Source organism: Prionailurus bengalensis, chromosome X (assembly GCF_016509475.1).
Source record: "Prionailurus bengalensis isolate Pbe53 chromosome X, Fcat_Pben_1.1_paternal_pri, whole genome shotgun sequence".
NCBI lineage: Eukaryota > Metazoa > Chordata > Mammalia > Carnivora > Felidae > Prionailurus > Prionailurus bengalensis.
In genome coordinates this window covers 11,559,704-11,582,526 of record NC_057361.1, presented here as the reverse complement: position 1 = coordinate 11,582,526, position 22,823 = coordinate 11,559,704, and the positions used below count along the sequence as shown (strand labels likewise).

General features: G+C 38.5%; 1 protein-coding gene across 2 annotated transcripts in view; it reads right to left on the bottom strand.

Annotated features, from left to right (window-relative positions):
* MOSPD2 (motile sperm domain containing 2) overlaps positions 1-22,823 on the bottom strand; it is a 53,997-nt gene that overhangs the window by 13,081 nt on the left and 18,093 nt on the right. For both annotated transcript variants that reach the window (XM_043570973.1, XM_043570972.1), the window contains exons 4-10: positions 21,654-21,740; positions 20,288-20,442; positions 17,531-17,591; positions 15,039-15,077; positions 5,862-5,986; positions 2,397-2,573; positions 1,651-1,763 (exon numbers count right to left, since the gene is read on the bottom strand). In XM_043570973.1, the coding sequence (XP_043426908.1) occupies positions 1,651-1,763; positions 2,397-2,573; positions 5,862-5,986; positions 15,039-15,077; positions 17,531-17,591; positions 20,288-20,442; positions 21,654-21,740 (757 nt within the window). The remainder of the gene's footprint in view (positions 1-1,650; positions 1,764-2,396; positions 2,574-5,861; positions 5,987-15,038; positions 15,078-17,530; positions 17,592-20,287; positions 20,443-21,653; positions 21,741-22,823) is intronic.

The following is a 22,823-nucleotide window of genomic DNA, read 5'->3' as shown; positions in this document are numbered from 1 at the left end:
CAGGTGCCCCATTGTGTAGTTAAATTTTTTTTTAATGTTTTATTTTTGAGAGAGAGTGCGAGCGGGGGAGGGGCAGAGAGGGAGTCACAGAATCTGAAGCAGGCTCCAATCTTTCAGCACAGAGCCCAATGCAGGGCTCGAACTCACGAACAGTGAGATCATGACCTGAGCCGAAGTCGGTCAACCAACGGAGCCACCCAGCAGCCCCTCCAATTGTGCAGTTTAGTTACATGAGTCAAACTGTATCAGGTGCCTCCAAACACTGGGTAGAGGAGTGTTTTTGTTTTAGATAAAAAGGTGAATTGTTCAGACTGTCCTTGACCATATACATAAGTAGATTCATTTTATATCAGGAATGTAGGCATATCAGAGATTCATTTGGAGAACACATATTTTTAAGGACATGCTCTCCTAAGAGGGCTCTGCTCATCTTTGGACAAGACAGATTAGCACAGCTGCTGGCTTACTTTTAGAGCTCATCTGAAATATAACACAGAAAAGACCAGAAGGTTATGAATCTCAGAAGTACTCTCAATAACCACGAGACTGATGGGAGCCGCTATTGGGGCACCTGTGCCTGGAGGAGAGAGAGGTGCTGTGACTTTCCTGGGGGCAGAGGCAGGGGATGCTGAGCCCAGACCACAGCCCTGGAAGCTGCCCTGCCCTACCCTACCCTGGCCCTCTCCTTGCCAGCTCTTGAAGCTGACCCTCGACATTCATGAGCCAAGATCTAGGATGTCCACAAGCCTCCAGTGAAAAGTGTGAAACTTTTAAACCATTATAGGGAAAGAGGAGAAACAAACTCCACAGGGGGAAAATGGCAAAGAAAACCCATGACCAGCAGAATATACATGTGGAACCCCCCCCACCCCCCCCACCCAGAAATACACAGATGGTTGAGATAATCCAAATATAATAGTAATCCCAATGTATATAAACAAACCAGTCTTCTCAATTAGAGTATCTGTTTTTTTTAAAAGTCTGACTGTACCGGTCATAAGAGTCATACCTAAAACAGTTACACAGAAAAATTTCAACTATGGGACAGAAAATGATACATCAGGTCATCACCAAAGTTGGCATAGCAGTATTAACATAAGGCCATATAAATTTATCAACTAAAAGCATCATTAGTGAGAAAGAGATCTTTACGTAATGATAATTACAAACAATCCTGAATCTCAGGCTGAGTAACCTAGAAACAAAAATAGAGATGTGCTGAAATCGGGCTTTGGTAAAAGACAAAAACAAAACAAAAAACCCCCCCTATTTTTCTAGTCCAGCTTTAGCTTTTAGAAGGTCAAACTGATAAGTGCTTAGTTCACTGTCATCTCTGGCATCCTCAAAGTTGTCCAAGTCAAACACTACCAGTAAAATGAGAAAAATATATGTCATTCAGATTAACTGTTAATATATGAATATTCACTTTTATTACCTGATGTGAAATGAGGGCCCTTTAAACACACTTAATGGAATAACAAAAAGGTAGCTAACAATGTCTACTCTGGAAACCAAGGTGAGTCTCTGGATAACCTTTAATTAGAAAACTTGTGTACTGTTTTTCAAAATGTGGAAATACATTTTCCCTCAAGATGATCAAGACAGGTTATTAAAAAAAGCATAGCTAATAAAATCCTCAACTATGATTACCTGATGTGTAGTAAGGGCCCTTTAAACACACTCAATGGTTTTTTGAAAGCTTTCATTTTGGAATCAACCTTTTCATTTTCCTCTGCTTTGGAAGTATGTTCGGTAACATTAATCTAAAGACCAAAAAAATATGAAGAAAGAAAGATAAAGAAATTTAGTTTCATACTGACAGCTGGGCAGTTCATTAGGTGAAAAAGTAAACACAGTGATTCAATCCAAATTACAATCTTTAACATAAGCTTATTACACCTAAATTACGTATTTGACATATATTAACATGACCATTAACATATACTTGGATGCCTACGACAGATAAGTCACTACAGAAAATGTAACATGGGCTTTCCCTTAGGGTCTTTAAATCTGTTCTAAATTATAACATTTATCCCTCTATCAAGCCCCTGATGACTCATAAAAAGATAACTAAGTGCTCCTTCCAAAACTGAAATAGAGGAAGTAGATAAAAGGTTTTAAACTGACTACTTTTATCCGATAAAAAATAGTTTTGATAACACAATTCCTAAGTGCATTTTGCCAATTTTTATACCAATGCATGAAATCGGCTTTGTCATACACCATAATGACACTTCTGGTTAGCCAGTGACCTCCTTCCTCTTTCTTTCCACAGACAAAATGTTGAAGGACAGGAAGTTAAATGAATTACCCAAAATCACATAGCTAGCTAGTTGCAGAACGGCGGACAGGCCACAGCTTTTGACTCAAATTCATTCTATTGTTAAGATTACCTTTTTTAGAAGAGCTGTTTGTTCTTCACTGGAAATTGTTTCCAAGGTTTCTTTGCCATCACTCTCTAGATCTTCTTTACTTGAAGCTTCATCTTCACTGGCAATAGGTCCATTTTCACACAATGGTGTCTGGAAATCATCATCTACTAGCGGTGGGTAGCTATACTTGAAAGGATCCTAAGAGAAAGGAATCGTATAACAGCCTGCTGAGAGGTGGGCAGACAAATAATTCTCTCGAGTTAAAAATCCACTCTCTGGGCCAACAAGCAAACCAACACAAAAAAACAGACTTAATTAGATAGCGATTTTTTTTTTTAAAGGAAGCATTTCAAAACACAAGGGGAAAGGGCAACAAGTGGTGTGGGCAACTGATTAGCCATCTGTAAAAAAACCAAGTTGGATCTTGAGCTCATTCTTTGTGCCAAAAAGAATTTCAGAGGAATAAAAACTTGAAAGTATGTATTTTTTTAATGTTTATTATTTTTTTAGTAAGCTCTACACCCAACATGGGGTTCGAAACCATGACGTTGAGATCAAGAGTCACCTACTCTTCCAATGGAGTCAGCCAGGTGGTCTGAAAGTGTAATTTTAAAAAACCATATAAGCTTAAAACAACAACAACAACAACAACAACAACAACAACAGCTCCAGAAAAACACAAAGAAGGATTAAAAAAAAAAATAAACAGGGTCACCTGGCTCGTTCAGTCAGTAGAGCCTGTAACTCTTGATCTCAGGGTTGTGAGTTCAAGCCCCATATTGAGTATGGAGCCTACTTAAAACAAATACATTAAAAAAAAAAAACAGGAAACAAAACACAAAACCTAAGTAGTGAAGACCTTTCTAATCATAGCACAAACACAGAACCCAGCAGGCATAAAAATGCTGATAAAAAATGAGCACACTAACATGAAACATTTCTGAATGACAGAAAACAAAACCCAACAATCAACTCCCCCTCCCGAAAAAAAAACCCGTAAAAAAGTTTTTTTTAAAGCCACAACTAGAAAAATATGTATCACATGTATCAGAAACAAGACAGCTTTTGTTCATATATACAAATCAAGAAGAGTGATAACAGAATTTTAAAAAAAGGAATGACACAGAATTCATAAAGAACAGACTACCTTTTAAATCATAAAAAAATGCTTGACATCACTTACAATAATAGAAATGCAAATTCAAACCACACTAGAATATTTTTCACCTGAGATTGTCACAGGTTACAAAAATGAGAGTATGTGCTACTGGCAAGGGTGTGGTTCAAGCATTGCCACATGTTACTGGGAGATGAGCACAATCTCTTTAGAGGGAAACTGGAGCTCACCTTCTACTTACACTGTTGAATCCATGTACCAAGATATTTACAAGGATATTCACTGTAGCACTCCTAATAATGGCAAGATTAGAAAACAACTAACAGTCCTTCCAAAGAGAACTGATTAACTACATTATGTTAAATCCACACAATGGAATATTCTGCAATGGTTGAAAAAAATCAGGTAGACCTCTATGAATCAATATGGCATAAACTAACAAGAGATGAAGTGGGAAAACCAGTGAAACAACATACGGTACGTGACTGTTGCGTAAAAAAATAAAATGGACAGAATATTTCCAGGAGAGAAAACGTGGACACAATGGTGGCCTCTGGAGAGTGGCAGTGGGCAGTCACCTGGGCAGGGACACATGCTTGGCACTATACTGCTGTAGTTTTCAATCTTCAGTATTGTTTGCTTTTAAAAAAAATTATGTATAAGTATTACTTTTGGGGAAAAAATTATGTGAAAGAATATTAGTCCTACTATAATTCTGAGCAGTCCTAAAAAAATATACCATTAACGACAGAGAAGGGAGATAACCTTTTCTACTCCTAAAAGTAAAAATAATTTTTAGTAGGGGCGCCTGGGTGGCTCAGTCCGTTGAGCGTCGGACTTCGGTTCAGGTCATGATCTCGCGGTTTGTGGGTTCGAGCCCCGCGTCAGGCTCTGTGCTGACAGCTCAGAGCCTGGAGCCTGCTTTGGATTCTGTGTCTCCCTCTCTCTCTGTCCCTCACTCGTGCTTTGTCTCTATCAAAAATAAATAAATGTAAAAAAAAATAATTTTTACTAGAGGCTATAAATTTTAAAGTTTATTTATTTTGAGAGAGAGAGAGAGAGAGAGAGAGACAGAGAGGGAGGGAGGGAGGGAGGGAATATGAATCCCAAGCAGGCTCCTCACTGTCAGCCCAGAGCCCGACGCGGGGCTCGAACTCACGAACCCATGAGATCATGACCTGAGCTGAAATCAAGAGTCAGACGCCTAACTGACTAAGCCACCCAGTCGCCCCTAGATGCTATTAATTTTAAGATATAACAATTCTAGGGACAGATTATTAAAAACAAATCAAATATCTAGTTTAACTAAAGGTAGTACGTGAAATGAACCACACTGTGTTTTTCTAGGTTAAAATGTAAAATATAAAGCTTCAAAATAGGAAAGCAGCAAATTTCAAATTAAAAATACTGGTTCAAGTTTTTCTAACCAAAGAAATCTAAAGGACACAGCAAAACTTTTCATCTTCCCAATCACTTGATTCTGGTTGAATCCAGTTTTGCCAAGTAGGCAGTATCTGAAGTAGATTGTAAAAATCAAACAAGTGAAATTTTATCAGGTTAACCCAAAGCATACCAAATCCATAGGTTCCATAGTTTATAAATACACAATACACAGTACGTTTCATTATCGTGTAGTGGGAAAAATTTAACACATACCTAGTTATCCCCGGTCTCTTATTTTTAAGTACTAATACCATTTCAAAGAAAGGTGATAATATATATTATCTTTGAAATTAAAAAGACTGTTAAACAGTAAACAACTGGAAGCGAACTGAGACACATGAAAAAAAAATTCAGTAACTCACGGTTCATCTCTAGACACAGGAATACTATGTAGCCATAAATAAGAGTAAAACAGCTTTTCATACTGATGTGGAATGATCTCTAAGACATGTTGTAAAGAAAAAAGTAGGAGGCATAAGGGCGTAAAATACACTACTTGTTTAAAAGCGATGAGAGGGAGGAAGAATTACATCTCTATTTGCTTGTGTGTGTTACATATATACTGTATTGCTTATGTAGGCAATACAGGTTCCTGGAAATAAATATAAGAGATGGAACTGGGGAGAAGAGAGTGACTGGGACAGCAGTAGAAAGACTTTTTACTGAATACCTGTGTCTGAATATTCGTATTGAATACTGAATACTTTTCAGTCTAGAACCATGTAAATATATAACCTACTCAAAATTAAAATTTAACAACTCAAAAACTTACATAAACATGTCTATCATGGTGCTATTCTGGAGTATCTATGACCTTTCTTTGCACGTTAAGATACTGCTGCTTCTTGTCCCTTAAGGCAAGAACACGACTTCATGTGCCCCGATCCAGTCTTATTTTAGAAACATACTTCAAGCACTATACTTACAGTTCCACCCATGTGGGGAGGCAGGTATTCTACACTGACATAGTCTTGGACTTCATTTTTACTTGCAAACTTCAACAAACTCACTGCTTCTGGTCCAAGCCAGGATTTCACAATTTTGAAAGCAGCTGAGGAAAAAACAGTCACTTCATTAAATCCATTGTCTTTCTCAATTAATTTACTGTATGTGCTAATGCAAGTCTTCTGATATCAGTTTGGGCTAAACTCTGTCAACAGGTATCTTTGTGGGTTCCAAATGTTCCAGGAAGAGTCAGGAAGACTGAATCACCTTGATGGGCACCAAGAAGCTTAACAGAGTTTTGCCCTCTCTACAAATCTGTCAATGATCCCAACCGCTAAGACTCCCAGACACGGAATCAAATAGTACTGTGATTTGAGGGATAACTATGCAAGAATACGGAAAGAGTCACTTTTCCTTACACTTCTGATCAACGCCCAACCTGAAAGACCTCCTCAAATGGGAAGTCAAGAAGAGAAAGAAGTGGCTCTCCTTATTTATGAGTTTGAGCTACACTCAGACTTCCATCCCAACCCTAAACATCTCTGCCTTTCTCCCAAGCCCTGCAGCTTATTTAATCGTGAGGAACTCACGGAATCTGCAAGAATAAACCGTTATCAAACACAACTGTTTAGTAATTACAATCTTGTTCTTTCATGCCATTCTAATTTAGATTTAGTTTTTTTAAACCTTGTTTCCATTCTGACATTCGAAACACAGTTTAAACAAATTAAAAGAGGAATCCTGCATTAAGTTTGCAAAAGCATCAATGAAAAAACATCAGGAAATCAAACAGTATGATAAAAATTAAATCCTAGTTCAGGAAACTGCATTTTTAGTTTGGCTAATTATGCTTAAATTTTATGTAATATTTACATTTTCCTTAATTTCGATTTAAAAAGTCTGTGAGATGACGTGTTTGAAGCTAGGTTACTTGAATTAACTAAAATGCTAAATCTGATTTTTTTATAATAGCTTTATTGAGATAATAATTCGCATACCATAGAATTCACCCCTTTCAAGTATGCACATCGATGGTTTTTGGTGTATTTAGATAGTTTTATAACCATCCCCACTACCTAATTTTATTTATTTTAGACAGAGAGAGAGAGAGAGAGAGCGAGCACGCACACGAATGGGAGAGAGGAACAGAGGGGGAGACAGAGAGAGAGTCTTAAGCAGGCTCTGCGCTCAGCGCAGAGCCTGCCGTGGGGCTAGATCCCATGATCCTGGGATCATGACCTGACCCGAAAGAGAGTAAGATGCTCAAACGACTGAGCCAGCCAGGCACACACCCCCCACTATCTAATTTTAGAATGTGTTTGTAACACCAAAAAGAAACCCCTATCTATAAACAATCTCTCTTTACCCTCCCTCTCCCATTCCTGGGCAACCACTGATCTACTTTCTGGACTGGCCTGTTGTGGATATTGCACATAAATGGAATCATACAACACGTGGTTTTTCTAACTGGCTTTGTTCACGCAGCATGTGTTCAAGGTTCCTCTGTGATGTAGCATGTATCAGTACGTAATTCCTTTTTATGGCCGAATAATTTTCCATTTTACGGATCTACAACATCTGTTTATCCATTCATCAACAGATAAACATTTGAGTACTTTCCGCTTGACTATCATGAAGAATAGTGCTATGAAGATCTGTGCTTTTGCGTGGACACGTGCTTTCAATTCTTTTGGGAACGTACCTAGGGATGGAACTGCTGAATTATATGGTACTTCTATGTTTAACTTTTTGAGGAGCCGCCAACCTGCTTTCCAGAGTGGTCCCATCATTTTACATTCTCACCAGTAACGTATGAGGGCTCCAATGTCTCCACATCCTCAACACGTCTTTTCGATCACAGCCATCCGAGCTGGTGTGAATTAGTATCTCATTTGGTTTTGACTTGTAGTTCTCTCATGACTAATGATGTTGAGCATCTTTTTATGTGTTTGTTGCCCATTGCCTATCTTTGGAGAAATGTCTATTTAAATCTTTTGCCCTTTTTAATTGGGCCATTTGTCTTTTTATTGTGGTGTTGTAAAAGCTATTTATATATTCTAGACATAAGTCCCTTATCAGATGCACAATTTGTAAATATTTTCTTCCATTCTGAGAGCTGTCTTTTCACGTTCTGGCTGGTGTCGTTTGAAGCACAGAATTTGAAATTTTAATGAAGTCCAATGTATCTATTCTTTTCTTTTGTTGCTTGTGCTTTTTTTGGTGTCATATTTAAGCAACCACTGCCTAATGCAAGGCCACAAAGATTTATTCCTATGGTTCCAAGGTTTACAGTTCTAATTCTTATATTTAGGTCTCTGATCATCCATCTTGAACTAATTTTTGTATGTGAAGGGAGGTAGAGGTCCAACTTCATTCTTTTGAATGTGGATAGTCAGTTGTCCCAATATCATTTATTACAAAGACTATTCTTTCTTGAGAGAGATCTTGGGAGACAGTGGCAGAGTAGGAGCACCGTAGGCTCGCCTCGTCCCACAGACACAACTAGATAACTACCAAATCATCCTAAATGCCCCATCAATCGATCTGAAGACTGGCAGAACAAACTGCAACTAAAGGTAGAGAAGAAGCCACATCGAAGAAGGTAGAATGTAAGGAGACCTGGCTTGGGAGAGAAATGGATCATGGCTGCTTCAGTGGGAAGAGAACCTCAGTCATGGAGAAGGGCAGGTTAGAGAGAGAGAGTGCGTGTGCGCGACAGAGAGGCAGACAGACCAGCACACAGGGGAGCACATGGGGAAAACAAACATGTACAGCAACTGGCTTGGAAAGTGAGAGGGCCTGAATTTTGTGAGTTCTCACAACCAGTGGGGCTTAAAGCCTGGAGTTTTAAAGGTCAGCATGCTTGGCTCTGGGAGAGCTCAGAGGACACTGGGGCTCTTCGTGGAGAGAAGGCAGGGCAAACAGGCCGTGGACATACAGCGAGGAAAAAGTGATCTGAAGAGCGCCTGGGGCACAGAGTGCAAAGGTTATTTGCTCATCTCGGAGCATGTTTCCGAGGGGCAGCATTCATGAAGAGATCCCTTCTGGAACAAAGAAACTGCCAAGTATCATTTCATTGCCCTGCCCCAGCGGAAGCCCAGGGCCACCTGTAGGAAGCAGTGCAGTGCTGACACTTGCTACTTAACTTGCTTACACCAACCTCCTCCACATCGCTGCGCTCTAGAAGAACCATCCTTCCCAGTCACACTTGCCTAAGTCCCGGGTCAGCAGGACCCTTTCCCTAGAGGACCAGCCCAAAGCCCTGCCAACATGGTGTCTCCTGACCCAGGAGTTTTGTGAGGCCTCGGATCTGCTAGTGGCAGCAACAGGTCTCATTTCACAAGCAGACCAGAGCACACCTAGTTTAAATGTGCCACATTCAGGCCAGACACCAAAAACTGCCCACAGCAGGCAAAGAGAGTCTCTGCAAATGACTGGCCTGAGGATAAAGCAGCCAGGACACAACAGCAGAGCACACAGAGCACACACTGGAGATAGTCCCAGGAGCACCGGGCCCGGGACACTTAGACAGCAGGGCACCACGGGGCCTCTTCTTCATAAAGCCATCACCCTCAAGGACAGGAGACGGAGCTGCCTTTCCTAACACACAGAAACAGGCACCGAGACTTGGCCAAAATAAGAAGACAGAGAACAGGACAAGGCCACGGCTATGGCCAGAGATCTAAGTGAAACAGATATAAGTAACGTGCCTGATGGAGAATTTAAAGCACTGATCGCAAGGATACTCACTGGACTTGAGAAAAGAGTGGAAGGCATCAGTGAGACCATTAACACAGAGGTAAGGAATAACAAAGCAGAGATAAAGGGCTCAATAAATGAAGTGAGAAACACACTTGATGGAAATGAACAGCAGCAGGCTGGAGGAAGCAGAGGAACCAATTCGTGACCTAGAAGATGGAGTAATGGAAAATAATCAAGATGAACAAAAGAAAAAAAAAACTACACAAAATGAGAATAGACTTAGAGAACTCAGTGACTCCATCAAACATAATAATACTTATATTATAGGAATCCTGGAAGAAGAAAGAGGAAAGGGGGCAGAGAATTTATGTGAAGAAATAATAGCTGAAAACTTCCCTAATCTGGGGAGGGAAACAGATATCCAGATCCAGGTGGCACAGAGAACCTCCCCCCCCCCAAAAAAAATTAACAAAAGCAGACCCACACCAAAACATATTGTAATTAAAATGGGAAATATGCTGATAAAGAAAGAATATTAAAAGCAGCAATACAAAAGAATATAGTTACATACAAAGAAAACCCCATAAAGGTATCAGTGGCTTTTTCGGCAGAAACTTTCTAAGCCAGAAACGGGTGATATGATACATTCAAAGTGCTGAATGAGAAAAACCTGCAGCCAAGAATAATCTATCCAGCAAGGTTATCATTCAGAATAGGAGAAATAAAGAGTTTCCCACACAAACAAAAACTAAAGGAGTTCATGACCACTAACCGAGCGAGCCCTGCAAGAAATATTAAGGGGACTCCAAGTGGAAAGGAGAGATCGAAAGTGACAGTATAAAGGTAGGAAACACGAAAGCAGTAAAAATGAGTATTTCTGTAGAAAATCAGTCAATGAGCTCATAAAATAAAAGGATGTAAAATATGGCAACATCTACCCAAAAGAGGGGGAGTAGAGGAGGAAAGAATGGGTTCAAACTTAAATGACCATCAACTGAATAAAGGCTGCTATATGCAGAAGAGGTCATATATAAACATAATGGGAACTACAAATCAAAAACCACTAATAAATATGGAAACAATAAAGAGAAAGAAATCCATATATACCACTAAAGAAAACCAGCAAATCATGAAAGAAAGACAAGAAAGGATCAGAGAAAATCTGCAAGAACAACCACGAAACAAGTAATAAAACGGCAATAAATACATAACTATGAATAATTTCATTGAATGTAAATGGAATAAATGCTCCAATCAAAAGACACAGGGTGACAATGAATAAACAAGACCCATCTATATGCTGCCTACAAGGGACTCGTTTTAGACCTAAAGACCTCTGCAGATTCAAAGTGAGGGGATGGAGAAACACATGCAAGTGGATGTCAACAGAAATTTGGAGTAGCAATACTTATATTGGACAAACTAGACTTTAAAACAAAGACTGTAACAAGAGATGAAGAAGGGCATTATATAATCATAAAGGGGATAACCCAAGAAGAAGAAATAACAATTGTAAATATTTATGCACCCAGCATGAAGCTCCCAAGTACATAAAACAGTTAATAAGAAACATAATGGAACTAACATAATAATATAATAGTAGAGGATTTTAACATCCCACTTATATTAATGGGCAAATCATGTAAACAGAAAATGAACACAGAAACAATGGCTTTGAGTAATACACTAGACCAAATGGATTTAACAGACATATTCAGAACATTCCAACCTACAACAGCAGAATACACATTCTTTTCGAGTGCATATGTAAAATTCTCCAGAAGAGATCACATATTAGGCCAGAAAACAAGACTCAACAAATCAAGAAGATTGAAGTCCTATCATGCATCTTTTCTGACCACAGTGTTATGAAATCAGAAGTCAACCACAAGAAAAAATTCGGAAAGACCACAAATACATTCAGGTTAAATAACATGTTACTCAACAATGAATGGGTCAACCAGGAAATCAAAGAAATACAAAAGTACATGGAAACAAATGAAAATGAAAACATAAGGATTCAAAACCTTTGGGACACAGCAAAAATGATTCTAAGAGGGAGGTTTATAGCAATACAAGTCTACCTCAAGGCAAGAAAATTTACAAATAAAAAACCTGACCTTACACCTAAAGGAGCTGGAAAAATAACAAAGAGAACCTAAAACCAATAGAAGGAAAGAAAGAACAAAGATCAGAGCAGAAACAAATGATATAGAAATGAAAACGAACCTAAAAAACAAAACCAAAAAATAATATAACAGATCAATGAAACCAGAAGCTGGTTCTTTGAAGAATCCAGTGAAACTGATAAACCTCTAGCCAGACTTAACAAGAAAAAAAGAGAAAGGATCCAAATACATAAAAATCACAAACAAAAGAGGATAAATAGCAATAAACACCACAAAAATACAAACAATTATAAGAGAACATTATGAAAAACTATATGCCAGCAAATTGGATGACCTAGAAGAACATTCCTAGAAACATATAACCTACCAAAACTGAAACAGGAATAGAAAATTTGAATAGACAGATTATCAACAAAGAAATTGAATCAGTAATCAAAAAGTTCCCAGTAAACAAAAGTTCAGGACCAGATGGCTTCACTGGTGAATTCTACCAAACATTTAAAGAAGAGTTAATAATTATTCTTAAACTACTCCAAAAAAACATAAGAAGGAAAATTTCCAAATTAACCCAATGAGGCCAGTATTACCCTGATACCAAAACCAGATAAAGATACCACTAAAAAAGAGCTACAGGCCAATATCACTGATGAACACAGGCCAATATCACTGAGGAACAATAAAAAACTAGCAAACCAAATTCAACAATACATTTAAAAAAAATCATTCACCACGATCAAGTGGGATTCATTCCTGGGTTGCAAGGATGGCTCTATATTCACAAATCAATCAACGTGATACATCATATCAATAAAAGAGCCATATGATCATTTCAAGAGGATAGAAAAAGCATTTGACAAGGTACAACATCCATTCATTGCTAAAAATCCTCAACAAAGTTAGTTTAGAGGGAACAAACATACCTTAACATAACGAAGACCATATATAAAAACCCACAGCTAACATCATACTCAATGGTGAAAAACTCAGAGCCTTTCCCTTAAGGTTAGGAGTAAGATAAGGATGTCCACTCTAGCCACTTTTATTCAACATAGTACTGGAAGTCCTAACCACAGCAACAGACCACAAAAAGAAATAAAGGGCATCCAAACTGGCAAGGGAGAAGTAAAACTCTATTTGCAGATGACATGATACTATATATAGAAAACCCAAAAGACTCCATGAAAAAACTGCTAGAATTGATAAATGAATTCATTAAAGTCACAGGATACAAAACCAATGTAGAGAATTCTGTTGCATTTCTATACACCAATAAAGAAGCAGCAGAAAGAGAAATTAAGAAAACAATCCCATTTACAACTGCATCGAAGATATTAAGATACTTAGGAATAAATTTAACCAAAGAGGTCAAAGACCTGTATTCTGAAAACTATAAAACACTGATGAAAGAAATTAAAGATGACACAAAGAAATGGACAGAAATTCCATGCTCATGGATTAAAAGAATAAATATTGTTAAAATATCTATACTACCCAAAGCAATCTACACATTTAACCTAATCCCTACCAAAGTACCAACAGCATTTTTCACAGAACAAAAAATATTAAATTTGTATGGAACAACAAAAGACCCTGAAAAGCCAAAGCAATCTTGAGAAAGAAAAGCAAAGGTGGAGGCATCCCAATTGTGGACTTCAAGTTATATTACAAAGATGTAGTGATCAAAACAGTATGGTACTGGCACAAATACACACACACACATTGATCAATAGAACAGAACACAAAATCCAGAAACAAACCCACAATTATATGGTCAATTAATCTTCAACAAAGCAGGAAAGAATATCCAATGGGAAAAAGATGGTTTATTGAAGAAATGTTGGGAAAACTGGACAGCTACATGCAGAAGAATGAAACAGGACCTCCTTCTTATACCATACACAAAAATAAATTTAAAATGGATTGAAGACCTAAATGTGAGGCCCTGAAACCATAAAAATCCTAGAATAGAATACGGGCAGTAACTTCTGTGACATCAGTTGTAGCAACTTTTTTCTAGACAGGTCCCCTAAGGCAAAGGAAATAAAAGCAAAACTAAACAATTGGGACCACACCAAAATAAAAAGCTCTGTACAGCAAAGGAAACAATCAACAAAACTGAAAGGCAAATAATCTGCTGAATGGGGAGAAGATATTTGCAAATGACCTATCTAATAACGGGTTCGTATCCAACATATATAAAGAACTTCTAAAACTCAACACCCAAAAAACAATCCAATTAAAAATGGGCAGAAGACATGAATAGCCATTTCTCCAAGGAAGACATCCAGATGGCCAACAGGCACATGAAAAGATGCTCAACATCACTCATCATCAGGGAGATGCAAATCAAAACGATAATGAGATACCACCTTATACCTGTCAGAATGGCTAAAATAAAAAACACAAGAAAGAGCAAGTGTTGGTGAGGATGTGGAGAAAAAGGAACCCTTATGCGATGGTGGGAATGCAAACTGGTGCAGCCACTGTAAAAAAACAGTATGGAGGTTCCTCATAAAGTTATAAATGGAACTACCCCGGGGCGCCTTGGGGCTCAGTCGGTTAAGCGTGTGACTTCGGCTCAGGTCATGGTCTCATGTTTCATGGGCTTGAGCCCTGCGACGGGCTCTGTGCTGACAGCTCAGAGCCTGGAGCTTTCTTTGGATTCTGTGTCTCCCTTTCTCTCTGCCCCTCCCCTGCTCCTGCTCTCTCTCAAAAATAAATACACGTGAAAAAAAAAGAAAAAAATGGAACTACCCTATGATCCAGAAATCACACCACTATTTACCCAAAGAATACAAAAACGCTAACTCAAAGAGATATATGCACCCTGATGTTTATAACAGTATTATATAATCACATTAGAGTTGGTAAAGAATGTTTTTCAATGCTTTAACAATTTTTTTTTCACCACAAAATGTATCATGACTGTCTTATTAAGTGACTATAGCAATTTGGAGTGCATTTCAGATTCATCCCACCTTCTTCCTCAATGCCCGAAACCCATGAGAAAACCTAGCGAAGGCCTATGTTCTGTGACATACCCCATCCGTGTGTGACAAACTGAGGCTCCTGGCTCTAGTTTCACCTGAATGGTTGAACATCTTGATGCTGTTTTTAGAGAAGACTAATGTGTATCCCCAGAGCCTGGGGCTAGAATGTTAACTGAGTTTGCTTAGGAATCGTCTTTGAATGTTCCAGCTCCGGCCTCTTAAAGAGCATACAACAAGCACAACGTAAATTTTTTTTAAACAACCACAGAAATATGGCTACATTGGGAAAAAGGAAATCAGACATTTCGTTTTAGCGAAGTATAAATAATATACTCACCATTCATTATCCAAGGCATATCAAAGATCACCATTTTTGCTTAAAGACAAAAAAAAAATTCAATGAATGTGATTTAGTATCACTATAGTATTATCACTTATACCTGGCCTAGAAAAAGCTGGTGATCTAAATGTAACTAAACACTGAGCTGGTTGACTCAGTTCTGATTCGGTGACGTGTGAGTGGTGCTCAAACCAAATTAACTTCTCACTGATGAGGGGCCCGCTCAGGGTGGCTTTTGGGAAATCAACAATGCGCTATCATTGTCCTTTGGCAAACAGTCTGTTCTTTTGTTCATTTGTGGCTTTTAATGTTTGCAGAAAGGTACAAAATAAATAAGTGGGTAAGCGGAGTCTTTGGATGTGGTATGTCATATTAGTGCCAATGTACAGTGAACTTTAGGAATGACCTCAATGTAATTTATTGGTTCTGATAATTTTCTAGAGATTACATTGTAAAACCACTTACACGTTTTCCCCTCACCCCAATTTTAATGCATCATTATGTTTTAAGAAAGGCAAATTACATATACTTTTCTTCATATTATGAGCCCCAGGAAGCCAATAATTCCCAAAGTATACAGAAGTATTATTTGCATATTTAGAAGACCTAACCGGCCCTATTAACAATTACAAGAACCAGAAATCACAAAGGGAATTCTTGATACCTAATTCATTCTATTCCAAATGAATCAAAATGTAATTTCATTCCTCTCTGAGCAGAGAAGCTCCTAGAATGGTTATATTAATGTAGGACAAGTAAAGTACATGTAAGAAACAAGGTATCTTCAAAGAGGTACCCTGGAGCTTAATAACCTCAGTCTTCATCTGTGATATGCCTAAAAAGATCTGGACTTAAGATTTTAAGAAATAATGGTTGTATTTCATGACAGATTTTGAAGCATAACCAATTTAAGATTCTATAAAATTTAATGTCTGCAAAATTACATTATGTAGGTAAAATACATGCATTACCTCTACTTAATTGGAACGAAGTGTTTCAATTCATCTTTATATAGGCCCATGAATTCATTAATAGTTTTCTCAAAAGAATCTTAGATGTGTTTTATAAGGTAATAATGGTATTTATACTATTGATAAATGGCTCTTCACAAACTTAGATATTTCAATAAACAAGTGGATATTTTATTTTCATGTTTTACATAAGAGGAACAAACTAATCATATGGGGTAGTGACGCCCTATTGACCACTGATTGGCACTGCTCAGTAAAATCAATCAGGGTACGTGGTGGATCCAGGAAGAATTCAGAAGGAATGGCAGATCCTCCAGGTTTCCCAGACCAAATAGTCTCTTTACCTAAAAAGGTTCATGAGGACCCTCTCTGAAGACATGAGAGCATAGGGGTAGGAGTGGCAGTGATCCTCGAACTCCATCATGCTTTTTGTCTGTTCCTTACTTCACATTAATAATAGGAAAGCACATCAAAGTAAGATGATTTAGGGGTTTTATGCTTTTGTATCACCTAAGTCATGAGTCCCCAAAGGCCCTAATTATGGTATCTGCCAGGGGTGTGCCCAGGCAGACCTGTGAGTTTCCATTTTCTGATATCCTTGTTGTCTCTCTCCTGCGTTTTTTACTTTGAGCCCACTGGAATTCAAATATATGACTGTTGGGGCACCTGGGTGGCTCAGTTAGAAGCATCAGACTCTTGGTTTCGGCTCAGGTCATGACCTCATGGTTGGTGAGTTTGAGCCCTACGTCTGGATCTGTGCTGACAGCGAGGAGCCTGCTTGGGATTCTCACTCTCCTTCTCTATCTCTCCCCCTTCCCTGCTCTCACACGCACACGTGCCCTCTCTCTCAAAATAAATAAGTAAACATTTAAAAAATACATAGATATGACTATTTATGTGGGATAGTGTCTTTATTTCTCCAGAGGCAAACCACCATATAAATCCAAGAAATCAATGAATCAAAATGGGTACCTAAGATTTACGTGTTCTTCATTCAGGTAATTAATGCAAGAATCACAAAAACAAATTCTAAATTCAAATGTAGTCTACTGTTTTCTTAATGATAGTTTTTAAACAGCAATTAGTAATACAGTGTACTTTATGCATGAGTACTGCTTATCACACATATACTTTATTTATCAGTATTGTTTATCTGTTTCTTGCATGTAAGAAGTTCCATATAATAAATATCATTTTAAATGAATTTTTCATTGAAAGATGAATAAAAATGGGAAATCTTGGAAATAAAGGTATGTTTTATGTCCCCATGTATGTGTGTGTTACAGGATGCCATATATACAGTTTCGAATTTAAATTCTTAAAACTGTAAAGGGCAATGATTATGAAAAATTTCCTTTATATCTACTAGGATACGCACTTAAACTTCTATGCACACATTTAAGTTCTTCATCAGAATATAAAACTTCAGGTATTAAAGTCTATAGTAACATAAAGCAATCTCAGTCACTGTCTATAGTTTCTATACATTATATTTTTATAAAGGAGTAAGTTACTTACAGAGGTATTTAGGGTAATAAACCTTAAAGCAGTTGATGATAAAGCGCACAAAGTCCATGTCCTAAAACACAGATTATACATTTAAAGCTTTAAGACTATCCACATTAGGGAGCTTTAAATTGCACACTTCCAAAGGTGATAAACTATTAAATACAAATGAGACAATTATTAAATTGTGTAAAAAATAAGCTCATATATACATATATTCTCAGAGGTTAAGGTTTTAAGTCATTAAGCTACTTATAATAATCAGTCCTAATATCGAGTGAAAGAATTCAGACACTTAAAGATCATTCATGTTATTTCCAACTAGTGAGATATGCAGGCTAAGGTAACATGGCATTATAAAGCAGATCGAAAGCAATCCCTACAGAGAAATTCTAAAAATCTGTTAAACAGTTAAAGAATTACTGAAACGAGCATACCGTTTACAACTTTACTACTTGCAATGATAAGACATATAACCTATCGATTCTGGTGTATTTGCTTTTTACACCTAATTTCTACACCTTGTAATAGCTTTAGTAAAATACGTTTTCTCACTCTCTTACACAACAGCTAATCTGATCATACTGGTGTGGTGTATGTACTTCGCTGCTAACTTCTTTCCTCTTATTTAGAGACCCAGAGGCAGAATTTTTTAGTTTACATTCAAGTGTTGTTCATGGACTCCAATCCCTGGAAAACTTTATGAACATAACTGTCTGTTGCTTCTCCTGCACCAAACACATCCAACATGAAATTTGGTTATGAGGGTTACTATTCACATGGATCGTTTCATTCCATGTCATTCCCTGGCCGCAAGCTGATTTACTAATCCTGAATGGCCATCTTAGAAGGGCTGTAGAATGAAAGATAACTGTGCAAATTTAAATCCATCAGTTACTGAAAGGTGAGCTGTCCCATAGATGAGTCTATAAAGTCATTCCTAGCATGTGAGTTAGAGTATCTTTAACTTCAGCAAACTGAAAAGTAAGCACCTTTAACTATCTTCAGTATTCATTATGGAATAAACCCTAGTATATAATGGTAACTTTATAACTAGTCATTATATCCATTGTGCACCAAGGTAAATAATTTGTATTTAAGAGTCAAAGAAATATCTCGAAATAACGAGTTATATAAAAATTTGGTTACCTGTATATGATCTGTGGCCCCCAGAGACTCTGCCATAAGTCTTTATCTAACATTCTTGCTTTCATCTTTTAAATGGATAGCCTTGCGTATAAAATCCCAAGTTACTGCTAATTCAAGTGGATTTGATGGGATGCCACTGGTGAAGTATATTAGTGGGTGCTACATTAAAAAGCTCCATGAAACCTGGTGCTCTGCATTCTGTGAGGATGTCTTCAAGGACTGTTTATTATCTTGTAAAATGTCCTCCCTTTGGGGATCCAAGAAATACTTTTCTTTCTAGTTCAAGTATCAGGAATGAATACACTTCTCCTAAGACACTGGTTTTAAAGTGTGGCCACTGAATAATTTTAAATGATTCCATTTCTTTCAGGCAGGCCACCGAAAGACTGAAGCCCGATTAGTGGCCCAACTCTAACAAATAACTTTTAGCTTTTTTTGCCTTGTAATTCTGCATACATGTTTATAAGCCAACTTAAATCCTTTGTGAATCATGAGGAAGTCATATATAAAAATATCTAAATTAAGGGACACCTGGGCGCCTCAGTTGGTTAAGCGTCTGTCTCTTGACTTCAGCTCAGGTCATAATCTCACGATTTGTGAGACTGGGCCCTGTGTTGGGCTCTGTGCTGACAGCTCAGATCATGATCTCATGGTTCATGAGTTCAAGCCCTGCATCAGGATCTTCGCTGACAGCACGGAGCCTGCTTTGGATTCTGTCTCCCTCTCTCTCTGCCCCTCCCCAGCTCACACTCTGTCTCTCTCTCAAAAATAAACTTCGAAAAAAAATTAAAAAAAAAATAGATTTCCAGAAGTTAACCACCAGGCAATGAGTACGAATATGTATACTTTAAGGTTCTTAACATACTTTGCCAAGTGGATTTTCGAAAAGGTTTCAATGTCGCCCCAGGGAGGTGTGTGGATGCTCCTTCACCGCTACCAGAAGGAGCTAAGGTTTGAACGTAAGAGACAACAACAGCTATGATAAATGTGCCAAAGTAGCCCCATCACTGCTGAAGGGTTCGTAGTTACTGCTGAGGTCACGCAAGGACCCCAATTAAAGACTGGTGGGTTTTACTTATTTTTTAAGCTTGGCAAAATCCCCTGAAGAAAACGGGTCTCCAAAGCTAACCAAATCAAACAAAAACCCCAACGAGGTGACCAACTGCTGTATGTGCAAAAGTCAGGTGAGCACCTCACAACTGCCAAGCATCGTATGAATCTGATGGTATTAAAGAGAGCGTACCTTACTTCACTCCCTATTTGAGTTTATTACTCTGTGCCAGGCACAGGGTTACGTGCCGCAGGATATTAATTCTGACAGAAGAGTTCACTGTTACCACTTCTGCTCATGACCCTGCCAGCCTCGACGTCCTACCTTGACATTGTGTGTATCAGACGAGGAGCATTCCTAGGAAGTACACAGTTTCAGTGCCAAACACTGAAGCAAATTTATTTCTCCACAAATCCTATTTCATGTCTGACTTCACTCACGATACAGAAGGCAAAAAATAAATCCCAAACATAACTTGGTTAGCTCAAACTTGCAGCGATGTCTGGTTGGGAGGAGTGGCAGGGAGAACATAATGATAAATAAGGCTTTGGAATTAAAGAAATGCTTACTATGCTATTTATTCCAGTTTCTGACAGGTCAAACATCACTGTTACAGGTTTCCCATTTTCTCTTTTAGCATAACGTTCCAACCAGAATGCGATAAGCTTCTTTTTGTCCAGTGTGGTTTTATGGTCTTTTATGTGATACTTCACCCTGATCCAGACTTTTAACAGAACACGGGATAAAAATAAGAAAAATATTTGTCATTATATTATTTTATGCACATATCATTCCTATCCCTTGACATTTTTCTTCATTTACAATAAATTTTCTTTCTCACGTTAAAAACATCGCTTCCTTCTTTTCAATGGGAAATAGCGTGCACTTGGGAACCTTAGGGAGGAGCAGAGATGTAAACTATTCTCCCCTCGTAGGAAATAAACAAACTTCCCTAGTAAGTAAAGGGGAAGAGAAAATACAACAAACAATATTTGGTAATAACCTAAAAGTACTCTTCACCTTGCTTAACCAAAAAGCAAGCCAGTGGTTCTCTGGAGCACTAGAAAAGACCTTCCATGCGGAGCAGCAGCTTAGACAGAGGCCGGAGTCCAGTCAGGGCTGGGAGCCGCAAACCACTCAGAGCACTGTGGCTGGGACAGGCTGCGGCGAGTGCTGGGAAGAGGCGCTAAGGAGACAAGGGCTGGGCTGAAAGGGCTCCCAACGAAATGCTAAGGTAGCTGGGGCCCGGGGACGGTGTGGGGTCACCACTCCTCGTGGAGAGGCAAGGTACTTGAGATCACCCAAGGGGACTGTATTGCTGTAAAGTAAAAGACGCCAAGCAAGGAATGAAGTACGAGACGCATGTGGAAAGGACAGCGGAATGACAGGAATGAGGAATGAAGACAGGGAAGGAAGGACTGCCAGCGAAAGGAGGGAAATGCTAGAGTACTGTTAAAACTGGACCAGACCGCATGCCGCATAGAGGGCAAGCAAGCCAAGTGCTCAGGGTGCGGCTCTGATGTTCTCGCCAAGTCCCAGCCTTGGCACCAACCAAGCTGGATTTAGGGTCGGGGCGGGGGGGGGGGAGGGAGAGGGGTAACAGGGGGGTCACCAGGACAGCAGGGGTGGTCCTTACCGCTCCTCCTGCTATAGCAGATTTCACAAGAAGCTAAGGGGAGAAGGTGGGGGCGGGGCCTTGAAAAGTCCATTCAGCAACCCTTAGCAACTTGAAATTTGCCTTTACCGCTTTATCATAATGCCAACAGACCACACAATGAAGTGTCTGACGCTGTGTCAACACGGCCCTAATGATCCCCAATTGTAAGGAACTTGATGTGTGGTGCATACGGAGAAGGTTCTGCCTGTTATTAATTCAGCTGACATAAATGCATCTCAAAATCTTGACAAGCCAGTATGTCAATTCAATATACTTACACAACTTGTTGCCTTCTTTGTCATAACCGTGCAGATAAATACCACCTATTTCCAATAACCATCTGGGAATGGAAGATTCAGTGAGGTCTAAAAAAGGATAAACCTGATGAGTAACTTTAACTTAGGAGCGTTTTAAAAAGAAAACTTACAATGTAGGGGCGCCTGGGTGGCTCAGTCGGTTAAGCGTCTGACTTCAGCTCAGGTCATGATCTCACGGTTCGTGGGTTGGAGCTCCACATGGGGCTCTGTGCTGTCAGCTCAGAGCCCACTTCAGATCCTCTGTCCCTCTCTCTCTGACCCTCCCCTGCTCATTCTCTCTCAAAATAAATAAACTTAAAAAAAAACTTATAACGTAAAGGTTAATGTTATATAGTAGGTCTGATACAAAAAAAAAAAAGACAAGCTTATTCAGACATCTGGAAAGAATCTCTGGCAATAAAAAATTTTGTTCCTTACTAACTAAACAAACCAACTAAAGACATGGATGAGAGAAATGGGGAAAAATCCATTTCCCTTGACACATCAGCCATTATTATATGGACACATTTCCATGTTTTGGTTGTTTCATATAATAACTGTCGACAAATACTATCACTATTGGGACAATTTCAAGATAACATGCTAGTAAATATCCACATTATAGTCTCAGAATTGATTTAAAAAATCACTATGGCTTCTCTAGTAAATTATTTTTCTGTAAAGTTTGATATCAAGTAGAGTCTAACACATTTTATAATCTTAGGGTGAGTGGAAAATACTTCAAAAAAAAAAAAAAAGCTAGATCCTTTAGCAGGACAAACAAAACAAGGTCTGCCCAGTCTGTAATGAGGGTAAGAACCAACACAGCAAGGCAGCAAATGCCAAGGCTTTTGTTTCATTCGCCCTGAGAACTTTCCAAGATTCGTTACCTTTTTTCTGTACCATTTACCGTATCTCTGCTATTTGCCACTGGAAACTAGCAGTTCTATATAAGAAAAAACTAATGTTGAGTTTAAAAGTTTATTCTGAACTTAAATAATTTCTATTTCTTTGTCTGAATTTTAAATGCATCACTGTTCATTGAAATGACCTACAGTTTTTACATTTCCAATCAAACTATCTCTTAAATACCACCCTCTGCCTCCTGGATTCTTTCTACAAGTATGAAGACTGGGGAGAGTATCTGCTCTG